Source organism: Sinocyclocheilus rhinocerous, unplaced genomic scaffold (assembly GCF_001515625.1).
Source record: "Sinocyclocheilus rhinocerous isolate Xijiao unplaced genomic scaffold, SAMN03320098_v1.1 scaffold1595, whole genome shotgun sequence".
NCBI classification, from domain to species: Eukaryota; Metazoa; Chordata; class Actinopteri; order Cypriniformes; family Cyprinidae; genus Sinocyclocheilus; species Sinocyclocheilus rhinocerous.
Genome location: NW_015655715.1, coordinates 487,222 through 500,460, shown reverse-complemented (window position 1 = coordinate 500,460; position 13,239 = coordinate 487,222). Strand labels below are relative to the sequence as shown.

At 39.0% G+C, this 13,239-nt stretch overlaps 1 protein-coding gene across 7 annotated transcripts in view; it reads left to right on the top strand.

Moving 5' to 3' along the window:
- Positions 1–1,859: 1,859 nt before the first annotated feature.
- Positions 1,860–13,239, top strand: part of LOC107718885 (RNA-binding motif, single-stranded-interacting protein 1-like) — a 21,228-nt gene continuing 9,848 nt past the window's right edge. For 5 of the 7 annotated variants that reach the window (XM_016526133.1, XM_016526137.1, XM_016526134.1 and 2 more), the window contains exons 1-3: positions 1,860–2,164; positions 7,704–7,873; positions 13,047–13,105. In XM_016526133.1, the coding sequence (XP_016381619.1) occupies positions 2,111–2,164; positions 7,704–7,873; positions 13,047–13,105 (283 nt within the window). In that variant the 5' untranslated portion in view covers positions 1,860–2,110. Of the gene's footprint in view, positions 2,165–4,126; positions 4,201–7,703; positions 7,874–13,046; positions 13,106–13,239 lie in introns of those variants that run through there. The other 2 variants (XM_016526135.1, XM_016526131.1) reach the window with 1 other exon arrangement.

Below are 13,239 nucleotides of genomic sequence, written 5' to 3'. Positions count from 1 at the left end.
TAAAAAAAGCCTGGCACCCAGTTACAATTTACTAACCAATAGAAAGTAGTGAAACATTCTGTAAGTTGTGGTTTGTTTCTATGGTAACAGCAGGGGTTGTCAAGTTGACTGTGGTGTGGTTTTTGGTTGTTTTTGTGGTCAGTGGTGAAAAGTCAGATTGTAACTTTTTTTATGTTTGGCCGGATCACCTAAACATTTTTTTTACTTAGTAATATATTATATTAATCAAGATTAATAATAACAATAATAATAATAACATTAAAATCCATGTTATTATTATTTTATTCAATAACAACCTTTATTAAATAATATTTTATTTAATAATAATTTTGTCAAAATAATATACATAATATTTTATTTTATTAAAATGCAATTAATATTCTATTAAATCACATAATTTATTATTATAATTATTATTATTATTATTATAGCTAGTGGGTTTGATTTATAGGGAACACAAATAGGCTACCAATTTGCAAGTTACTTTGGATGAAAGCTTTTCATATGTTTTGCTTTTCACATGCATATAATCAGTTTGAGCTTTGGCCATACCCTGACTCACTGTGGCTTTCTGCCTCACTAAACTCTCACACACATCACACTGCGAGTGGAGCTAGAAATCACACTCAGAAGGTGTGTGATGAGATAAAATTCTCAGGCCTGACTCCACAACAGTGTCTTTGTGCACCAATAATTAGCAATATGACTGTAACAGCGTTTGTTACATATGCAAACTGTTATGTGACACCCATGGGGAAAAAACATGCTTGTTTCCAATCACAGCAGCATGAGAAAGATACTCAGATATATGGGCTATAGTTACAACTTTGTGACTAACTTAACAAGCCATATAACTAGTCGAGTAAGGCTTAAACACGTTCTCATTCCCTTTCAATCACCTGTGGCATTTCAGTTAATTTAATATCTGTCCTGCACCAAATTGCAAACTGTCATTGAATAACACTAGGTGTTCCTTGAATCGGTACATAAACTGTGAAATGTGATTACAGAGGAACATTACCATGACAAAAAGTAGATAAGACATGCCCTGGGCAACCCTCTAGGAGGTGTCATTTCATTTCAGCCTTGTTATTACTGTTGCAAGAGGGAACTAGTTCACACACCCCCTTGCCATTATGCCACACAGGACATTTGTCTGTTTCTATCAATTTCACAAAGCTAGAAAGTTAGTATATGCAGTCAAAACATAATGTTTTTTTTTTTTTTTTGGGGTGTGGCTGGTGCTCATTTATAGTAGTACAACTGGTTTGTGGTTATTTATGAACACCTGTCTGGATGCATAAAATTTGATTGCTTAATATCAAAATGGCAGCACCCATAAGGGGTCGACCTGCTCTCTAAGTAAATAGAATAAAATAGGCTACCTATTTTTCATCATATTTCTTAAAAGTGCTATTCATTTCTTTATGTGCAAAACTTTTTTTAAAAATAAGCAAAAAATACTTAATGAATCTTTTAATTATTCAAATATAAATAAAAGTGTTAATTAGGGTGTATCTGTACGCATGGACCTCCACCCAGGACATAGTGGGACAGTCTGCAGTGTGTAATGTAGATGGGATTTGATGGCAAGGCATGCGTGCGGGATTGAACCAAACCTCACGTAGGGGGGAAACGTTTGACGCTAACAAAAAGATTACTCGGGTTGTGTCTGCTTTTCTGTCAGAGCTTTAAAAATATTTGTTTCTATTCTTAGCTATTTCATGTATGCTCATAATTGAGTTGTATTTGTCGAAAAGACTAGTCACGTGTGATTAATTAGATACGCCATCACCCTGCCGCCCGACTGCAGAATGGATCGCTCCTCAGTAGGTGGGTCTTCGCTGCGGGCAACAGAACCGAGATCAATGAACCAGGCGATTTACCGAAACTGGTCGGACGAGTCAAGGTGGGAATAAACCATCGATCAAGAGCGAGGTTTTTATTTAGCAGAAATCTGCTCAAGCACGGATTATCACTTCACTCCGAAGCCAACATTGAAGTGTGCGATGTGGAAAATTTATATCTCTCTACTGTAACCTAATATCAGTTGATTTTGAGAGTAGATTTTTTTTAAATTCATTGTTGGGTCACAACAGGGGAATACAGGATGATCTTCGCAAATACGGCCAACTCACTGCGAACTCCGTCATATCGAAAGCAGGTAGGTAAAGTGAGACACTGCACTGGTAATGATGATCAAGACTACAGGATGGACTCACAGTAGATCCCTTACCTGGGACAGAATGTATTTAACTCCTCTTGCTCGTGCGCGCGCGCACACGTACAGCGGCGGTGGCTCAACATCTAGCGAGCTGCCTACCTAGACAGCATTTTAGGGTGCGTTCGGCGTTTTTAATCTTTGCTTACTCGGAAAGGGATTATGATGGGCAGAAATTATACATGCATCTATGATGCCAAAAAAATGTGGTCTAGGTTGGCAGCTGGCTGTGTTTTAAGACGCGAGCGTTGCCTTTAAAGCAACTGTTTTCGGTTTTGTGCGAGTTCTTTCGTAATTAGGCCTTTTTGGATGTTAATCTTATCCATTTATGTTAATTTTATGTATTACACAACACCACTTCATCTGCACTTGCACAATGTGATATTTATAAAGTCTGTTGACGGAACTGGAAGTGTCTTTTTCTTGCTTTGGGATGTCACACAGTGAGCCCAGAAATAGAAATGAGACTAATGAAGTGTCATTTCATTTTGCTAACACTCATTTATCACTTACATGCATGAGACGTGTTCTTCAGTGAATTCCTCCTGTCATATTGCACTTGTTAAGGATATTTTGGAACATCTAATTAATGTTACTGTCTTTTTAAAAAGATGAATATTAGCATACTTAGTCTCAATGAGTGAAGGGAGATGAGGATGAGAGAAGCCTGTGGTGAAAGTCTCCCATGGCAACTTGTGTCAGGAGATTCTTGGGTGTGTTCTGAAGAATCTCTGCCTAATTAATATTCATGAGTTAATACAATGTTTTCCAGCAATTGATGGGCCAACAGAGGGTGTGGCCTGCGGAACTCTATTTAAACATTGCTTGTTTATACATTCCAAATCTGTAAATGTGAGAATTTATGGATGTCGCACATACGCACACACACACACTCTCTGCGTGAAATCACACATTTATACATGCATTTGCATAGGTGCTCTTGTGGTGGAGCTCAGAGTGATGGCTGCGATATCAGGCAGCAGAAGTTAATGGGCTTCAGGATTTCACAGTTTATAGGAACCATATGGTCTAGGATGACTACAGCGCATAGCTCAGGACCCAAGGGACACGCCGACTTATGAGAGATGGCTTGGATATTGAATGTGACCCCCTCCTCACTCCCTCTCCCATTGCTTTTTCGATGTCTTAGTTACCCTTCCCATGACTTTGTTATTTTCCCGATTGATAAAACTGGACATGTTCCCGAGTCTGTGAGTACGTTTCATACAGCACTTTAGATTTTAGTCATGAAATTAAAAAGATAGAAGAAAATGTGTGAAAATTATTAGTTCCTTCAGTCATTTGAATCATTTGCTCCTTGAGTTCTTCAGCTGTTTTCTAATAATTTCTTCCTGTAAATCATCCCTTCGTTTCTGCTTTACGCGCCTCTAAATCATCCATCTGTCTCAGCATGTGATTTTCACGCTGTTGTGGAAGGAAGAGTGGCCCGATCTCTTGCCTCAGTAATTAACAGGCGCTAACAAGCTTATGGGGCCACGTCCAGTTTCACCTCAGCGCACAAGTGTGCAGTAGCCCCTCACTGCAGAACAAAGGGGTGGAGATGGGTAGGTTTAGGGATCAGGGGGTGGAGACGGGTAGGTTTAGGTATATGTAAGGTGGGAGGAGTTGGATCTGGATCCAACCACGCCCCCTGGATATTGGGGTTTTGCAGTGAGGACCATCTCCAAGTGTGCGAGTCGCTCATGTGAAAAATGGGTCAGTGTGTCAAAAAATGGAGAACTCCCACTAACCCAATAGAGTTACAGTCAGGTGTACACATACACACATTCACATGCACATTTATACATGTAAACGATAGTTTTAGTTAGAGCCACTGTCTTATCGAACCTCGTCTGTTGTTTTGAGGTTTTGCCGTCACTTTTGTGGTGATTATTCATTGTTGGGTCACAACAGGGGAATACAGGATGATCTTCGCAAATACGGCCAACCCAATGAGAACTCCGTCATATCGAAAGCAGGTAGGTAAAGTGAGACACTGCACTGGTAATGATGATCAAGACTACAGGATGGACTCACAGTAGATCCCTTACCTGGGACAGAATGTATTTAACTCCTCTTGCTCGTGCGCGCGCGCACACGTACAGCGGCGGTGGCTCAACATCTAGCGAGCTGCCTACCTAGACAGCATTTTAGGGTGCGTTCGGCGTTTTTAATCTTTGCTTACTCGGAAAGGGATTATGATGGGCAGAAATTATGCATGCATCTATGATGCCAAAAAAATGTGGTCTAGGTTGGCAGCTGGCTGTGTTTTAAGACGCGAGCGTTGCCTTTAAAGCAACTGTTTTCGGTTTTGTGCGAGTTCTTTCGTAATTAGGCCTTTTTGGATGTTAATCTTATCCATTTATGTTAATTTTATGTATTACACAACACCACTTCATCTGCACTTGCACAATGTGATATTTATAAAGTCTGTTGACGGAACTGGAAGTGTCTTTTTCTTGCTTTGGGATGTCACACAGTGAGCCCAGAAATAGAAATGAGACTAATGAAGTGTCATTTCATTTTGCTAACACTCATTTATCACTTACATGCATGAGACGTGTTCTTCAGTGAATTCCTCCTGTCATATTGCACTTGTTAAGGATATTTTGGAACATCTAATTAATGTTACTGTCTTTTTAAAAAGATGAATATTAGCATACTTAGTCTCAATGAGTGAAGGGAGATGAGGATGAGAGAAGCCTGTGGTGAAAGTCTCCCATGGCAACTTGTGTCAGGAGATTCTTGGGTGTGTTCTGAAGAATCTCTGCCTAATTAATATTCATGAGTTAATACAATGTTTTCCAGCAATTGATGGGCCAACAGAGGGTGTGGCCTGCGGAACTCTATTTAAACATTGCTTGTTTATACATTCCAAATCTGTAAATGTGAGAATTTATGGATGTCGCACATACGCACACACACACACTCTCTGCGTGAAATCACACATTTATACATGCATTTGCATAGGTGCTCTTGTGGTGGAGCTCAGAGTGATGGCTGCGATATCAGGCAGCAGAAGTTAATGGGCTTCAGGATTTCACAGTTTATAGGAACCATATGGTCTAGGATGACTACAGCGCATAGCTCAGGACCCAAGGGACACGCCGACTTATGAGAGATGGCTTGGATATTGAATGTGACCCCCTCCTCACTCCCTCTCCCATTGCTTTTTCGATGTCTTAGTTACCCTTCCCATGACTTTGTTATTTTCCCGATTGATAAAACTGGACATGTTCCCGAGTCTGTGAGTACGTTTCATACAGCACTTTAGATTTTAGTCATGAAATTAAAAAGATAGAAGAAAATGTGTGAAAATTATTAGTTCCTTCAGTCATTTGAATCATTTGCTCCTTGAGTTCTTCAGCTGTTTTCTAATAATTTCTTCCTGTAAATCATCCCTTCGTTTCTGCTTTACGCGCCTCTAAATCATCCATCTGTCTCAGCATGTGATTTTCACGCTGTTGTGGAAGGAAGAGTGGCCCGATCTCTTGCCTCAGTAATTAACAGGCGCTAACAAGCTTATGGGGCCACGTCCAGTTTCACCTCAGCGCACAAGTGTGCAGTAGCCCCTCACTGCAGAACGAAGGGGTGGATGTGGGTAGGTTTAGGGATCAGGGGGTGGAGACGGGTAGGTTTAGGTATATGTAAGGTGGGAGGAGTTGGATCTGGATCCAACCACGCCCCCTGGATATTGGGGTTTTGCAGTGAGGACCATCTCCAAGTGTGCGAGTCGCTCATGTGAAAAATGGGTCAGTGTGTCAAAAAATGGAGAACTCCCACTAACCCAATAGAGTTACAGTCAGGTGTACACATACACACATTCACATGCACATTTATACATGTAAACGATAGTTTTAGTTAGAGCCACTGTCTTATCGAACCTCGTCTGTTGTTTTGAGGTTTTGCCGTCACTTTTGTGGTGATTCGGTTTTGTGAACAATCACCCGCTGATGTTTAACAGGCAGCCATTTTGTGACAGCTGGGAGAAATTGAGCCGTTTTAATGAATGACTAAGAAACAGGAAGTGAGTCAGTGATGTGGTGGCCGCTGCTCAGGGTGGGCGAGAGGCCCACACATCCTGTATCCCAAAGAGCTCCTGCATCATGTGATCTTTCTCTGGAAAACATACCTTCCTCTCTCCTAAAGCAGATTTATGGATGAAAACGCTACTCGCAGTATGAATGAACATGCCTCTGTGGTGAGTTTGGTACTGCGGTTTGTTAATGAGACTCTTGAGTCAAACTCAAACCCCAGACCAATACACAACGAGCACTAAAAGGTGGATAAAAGCATAATTTTCACTTATCTCATTAAATTCTCTCAACATTTTAGTTTTTTTAGGATGCATTCACATAAAAAAAAAATTGTTTGCCCAAAAATCATTCCGATTCATAACAAAAGGCTTTTTTAACTGGTTGAGCTGCTTACAAAACTCATCTCAATGATTTGCGTGTTTTTTTCCCAAGTGCAAACCTCTCCCCGCAGCCAATTTCATTGGTCAACTCAATCTCTTAGATACCTGTCAGAAAAACAAAAACAAAAAAATTAATGGATTCAGTTCAGAAATATCACAGATGGATCCGATCTTGACAAACAATTCATTCACAAGTAAAGTTATGTCTAAGATTGACGTTTTAAATTTTAGTATGTTCCTGAAATAAAGCTATCGTATGACCTCTGAAAACAGTGCACCAGTCAATCGGACCACTTTTATGATACTTTTCCGTCTTGTTTGAAGCTTGAAAGCTTCCGACCCCATTCTTCGTAATTGAGTGGGAAAGAGCAGCCAGCACATTCTTCAAAACATCTCTTTTTGTGATCCACTGAAGAAAAAGAAAGCCATATGGGTTTGGAACAACATAAGGGTGTGTAACAATGCCATGATTTTCATTTTTGTGTGAACTATCCCTTTAATCATCGCACACTGCCATGTGGCAAGCGTTAAAAGGAACTGATGCCGCATTAGGAATTTCTCCAGAGTTATATGGGCTTTCATCCAGTGAAATAATCCCAACACATTCAGCTCTGGAAGACTCATATGGACTGATATGAGAGTTGAAGGGCCGACTGTGCCTGTAGGCTTGTTTGTGCTTTGCTTTAATGGGAATTAGACTGTAGGGAGCTGTGGATGTGGGCAGACTCACTGGCGATGGCTGACTGTGTAATAATAACACCAGTTTACTACAGATAGAGTTAAAGATATCATCATTCATGACGAATGGAGTCACCCTGCCACAGCGGGTGACTACACACATTGAGGTGGGGGTATTTTCTTTTTATGTTATTTTATCCTATTTCTTTTTAAGAAACTCATAGTGGTTGGTGCTGTAGAAGAAAGAGAAGTTTGTCAGTGATTTGTTTTGGAAGTCGCTATTTTTGTTTCTACCCAAAGTGTTTCAGTGCAGCCATTATGTGATGCCATCTTCTACGCATTTCCATTTGTCAGATCAATGAAATCTTTGTTCCACTCCCATGACAGCCTCCTGTTGCTCCGCCCACCCTCCCTATGGCCCCGCCCAGCCCGAGCACCAACAACAGCAGTAGCAGCAGCAGCACAACCGGCTGGGAGCAGCTCAGTAAAACAAACCTCTACATCCGCGGGTTACCGCCAGGGACCACCGATCACGACCTGGTCAACCTCTGCCAGCCGTGAGTATTTGCTATTATGTCATGACAAAGTCACCAGTGATGTCAATTAGAGTCTTGGATATACATTCAACCAAATAAACACAGTTTCTGTTCTGTTTTCCTCTTGGTGTGAGATTCTGCAGCACAGCTGGGCTGGTGTCTGTTAACAGCTTGAACGTGTGTGATTGTCAGAATTAGGTCAAATTATGGGATAAACCCTCATGAGCCCCTGTTTACCCCACAAACATCCACCACAATCAGCTTTTTCAAGATTTTACCACTAATAACCAGTTAAAAGCACCTGACTCATGTCAGTGATATCATAACCTGTCACATGATCTAATTTTAAGGTTGAAGGGAACATGAAATGGTGTTCACAACCAATGTTACCAACACGTTAACCAAGTTTAATAGGATATTCAATTAAAAAATGTAGCACATAACATTATTTTATCAATTACACTGTGCTGGACATGGTATCCCACAATGCAATGCCTGAATTCACTTTACATTTCCTTTCTGGTGAATTTCCCAAATAAGTGATGTCTTCCTATACTCATTATCTCAACAGACTTCCTATAGATATTTCATACAAAATTTAATGAAACTGATTTATCTTTAAGTCACAACAATATTCAATGATTTTACTTCTGTAATCGTATGGTGGGGCTTGGTTTTTATCCATTGGGAATTGATTGGATCATGAAAAGTGGGCATTGCTTACCCGAATGGAGAATGTTGGTGGATAAAAATAAGAGGTATTGGTGACATCTGCTGAAAAAGTTTAGTCATTTCAGAAGCGGAACAAGTAAGGATTAGAAAGACAAACATATTTTTGTTTGGAATAATATGTGCTGATGAATCATTTAAAAGTTGTAAGCCATGAACCAAACCAACCAGCTACGACTTGAATTACAACATTACAATTTATCAATTACACTGTGCTGGACATGGTATCCCACAATGCAATGCCTGAATTCACTTTACATTTCCTTTCTGGTGAATTTCCCAAATAAGTGATGTCTTCCTATACTCATTATCTCAACAGACTTCCTATAGATATTTCATACAAAATTTAATGAAACTGATTTATCTTTAAGTCACAACAATATTCAATGATTTTACTTCTGTAATCGTATGGTGGGGCTTGGTTTTTATCCATTGGGAATTTATTGGATCATGAAAAGTGGGCATTGCTTACCCGAATGGAGAATGTTGGTGGATAAAAATAAGAGGTATTGGTGACATCTGCTGAAAAAGTTTAGTCATTTCAGAAGCGGAGCAAGTAAGGATTACAAAGACAAACATATTTTTGTTTGGAATAATATGTGCTGATGAGTCATTTAAAAGTTGTAAGCCATGAACCAAACCAACCAGCTACGACTTGAATTACATTACAAACTTTGATTCGAAACTTTGATCTACAAGGAGAAATATAAAACTTGCTTTAAAGATGTTGATTATGTATAAAGAAAAAAGTATATATTTTATGTATATTTCAAAATATGCATATGTATACAAATATTTAAGTTGTTTGAGAGTGTAGGGAGACTGACTCAATTACGTCATGCTCGGCTCTTTATAGGAGTGCCAAAAAGTTCTTTAGCGTGTTTCACTCGTCACAATTCTGTGTTGGAGATTTATTTGCATAATAATGGGTAATGTACTTTTCCACCAGGAATTCTCCTGTTGAACACCATTATTTAAAAAATAAGTTAAAATAATGTAATAAAAAAAGCATATACCATCGATTAACAACCTTGAAACTCACAGTAGACAGTGACGTAGACATGTGGGGGCGTGTTAGAACGAGCCATTTTAGGTAGGCGTGGTTGACTCTGAACTTTTATAAAGAATATCTCTTTGGATTTGAGACTTTAGTCTTTGCAACTTTACTGATCTTCTTTATGCACCCAGAGCTTGTAACACTCCAAAGAGAAAGGAAAAATTTGCTTATTAATGTTTAATAAGTTAGTTGTTATGTTTAGGTATGGAGTCGGATTAAGCAAGTAGAATATGGTCATGCAGAATATGTGCTTTATAAGTACTAATAAACAGCCATTATGCTAGTAATATGCGTACTAATAAGGGACTAGTTAATAGTGAGAATTGGTCCCTATAATAAAGTGTTACCAATTTTTTTCTAACAAAGTTATTGTTAAAAACGAGTTCCCCTAAGGAGAAAATCAGTAGGATTTTTACTTTCGGAACTGTCATGTTGACTTGATTTAGTATTTATTTCTTTTTAGCATTGCAGTTTTAAAAGAATTAGATTGTATTTGTTAATTTTCTCTGTATAAACTAGAAACTTCTATGAGTGAGTGAGTGAGTGAGTAATCATATTTTTAACGTCAATTGTCGGCTATTCATATCAAGGCTTTCTCCTCTGGTTGTTCTACATAAGTTTTCCCTCTCACCCTCTAAAGCTCATAACACACACACACACACACACACACATGAGTGTTTGTTTGAGATCCGTTGGTTCATAACAGCCGCTCTGCCTGTAGTAGTAGGCCAGCAGCTATGATTCAGCATTTACTGGAGCAGGAAAAGTCACAAGTCGATCGGATCTGCAGACGTTGTCAGGGGTTTCGTTTCCAAACATTTGTGCATTGCTTAGTTCCCTAAAATATTGCATTACTAATTTCATCCTGCTGAGCACAATGGAATTTTTGGTAATGCTATTACGGACCTCCGTATGCGTTGTCATGTAGACTTTCGTACAAACATATATGCATGCGTGTGTGTTTATATCCACGTGAGAGTGCTTGTTTGTGCAAAGGCAACCTGATCCCGTGTGTATTCCTTTCAAACATTCCCACTGTTGGTTAATTTACCCCTAGCTGCCCCTGGGAGACCAGTCATTGCCATGGTAATCCCTCAAATTGATTGTAAATAGTCAGATGGGGGGGGGGGCTCATAATCCTCTTTGCTTGTATCCTGGTTAAAAGTGAAGCTGAGGTCATATGTACATTATAACTACATGCAATACTACAGACTTCACTCTTATGATCACAACCGAGTATTTTGGTTGAAACCATGAGGAATGTGTCAGTTCAGCTTTGAGGTATTGCGGTGACATCGTAACCTCGATTTCCGGAGCTGTTTTAATCACAGAGAGTGACCGTTCAGGGCAGAGCCGCGGATTGATTTGCCTTGATCCGCATCAGGATGAAAAACAGCGTCTCTCTGGGAGCTGCTGACGGAATGCTGCCGGTGGGGGCAGGAAATGGGGCCTCCCCGCTGGAGCCCATGGGTCAAGGCCAAGGTCGCGCAGCCCTCTGGCGCGTGGAGTCTTGTGATCTGTGTGTGAAATGTGATTGGCTCTGCTTTTCCCTCCCTTGCGACACGGCCCAGGACATGCCCCGAAATGTTGTTTAGTGTCTGCTTGTGCAGCTCTGCTAAACGTCACCCTGAATAAATATTTATTCATCTTCAAGCCAAAGTTTTAATGGAACAGGAAAAGGATTATAAATATATAAGCGTATTTAAATTTCAGCTTTGGAAAAGGAGCCCTCGGTGAAGGTGAATGAAAAACAGCCCTTTCCCAGTCAGCACTACTGTCACGGCTCTTTCCTGCGCAACCTTCCTGAGAGGGACGTCAATAAATCTAAGCCGGCATGTGAATACATTTATTTTTTTAGTCTACAAGCACTTGAAACACAGTCATTGTGGTGTAGCAGATCAAAGGTTTGGGGTCAGTAAGATTGTTTTTTTTTTATATTCATCGGTGACAGTAAAGGCATTTATCATTTTACAAAATATTTCTGCTTCAAATAAAAGCTGTTCTTTTGAACTTTCTATTCTATTCATCAAGTAATCCTGAAAAAATATTTCATGGTTTCCACAAAAAAAAAAATTTAAGCAGCACAACTGTTTTCAACATTGATAATATTAATAAGAAATGTTTCTTGTGCAGCAAATCAGCCTATATGATTTCTGAAGGATCATGTGACACTGAAGACTGGAGTAAGGATGCTGAAAATTCAGCTTTGCATCACAGGAATCAATTACATTTTAAAATATATTGAAATACAAAACAGTTGTTTTAAATTGTAATTAGATTTCACAATTTCACAAACGAGAGACTTCTTTTAAAAATATAAAAAATTCGTAACAACCCCAAACGTTTGAACGGTAGTTCAGTTTGTGTTCTAGATGTCTTACTGTGGAGATTGTGTGGGAGATTTGTTCGAGTCCCATGTTTTGTCGAATTAAAAAATTCGTTTTTTTCATTTTTCAATGAAAAATTGGTGGAATCCCAAATAATAAAGAAAACATTGACTGTGTTCACAGTAGCATGATAGTATACTAATACTGTTTCTGCAATAGGAAAAATGTGTATTTTTCATACCGGTATGTGTATGTCTTGTATGCATTGAATGCTCGTATGACCTGGCTACAACATTTGACAAATGGAAACTGCACTGGGTACGGTATCCCGCAATGCTTCATTTCCATTTTTAGTGTCACATATATGCCAGATAAATAAACCATTTTGTTTCTTTCTTGATTTATTATTTAGTTAGACTTTAAAAAAATATGTTATTCAAAATGTAATAGCAAATATAAAATACTGGACACAACATTGTGAATGATATGTACAGCGTGATGATTTCATGTGCACAACAATGAAGCATAGTACTGTTTGAAATGTTAATAGCGTAATTTGTACAGTCTATATAATTTGTACATGCTATTTTTGAAATAGTGTATAAAAATGTATGAAACTGTATGAAAAATGCATACATAATCATTCACCAGTGTTTATCCCTTTGTTCACTACACTATTAATGACGAGTTGCTTTTCTCTCTCTCTCACACACACACACACACGTGCACGCTAGACAAGCGTTTCCTTTGAACCGTGTTGATTTGTGTGCTGTAATAACAGGTTTCTCAATCCTCGTCTGTCACACAGTGACCCTCTAAAGCACCTGGGCTGTCGGCATCAAGTGTCTATTGATGATTCTGTCACAAGTGACTCTTTGTTTCTGAATTAAATGCATCTCAAACAGACTTCGAGAGCTCTTTTAGGTGGTGTTATTTTTTTCTCAGCTCAGGGATTATGGTAGATCTTATGTTTCATGTCCTGCAGGTCATGAATTCCTGTGCTGTTGTGTCATTTGACACATTGACTGACTCGTGAGCTGAGCCCGTGCTAACTTCTCTCTTTTTCTCTGTCTGTATGCAGATATGGTAAAATCGTGTCCACCAAAGCCATTCTTGACAAGACTACAGGCAAATGCAAAGGTTTGTCATGTTATTTTATTCTTACACTTTTTATTCCTATAATTAACATTCTCATATACAGTATTTACACAAAATACAATAATCCAAAATACATCATCAAAACCTTAAAAAAAAAAAATATATATATATAATTA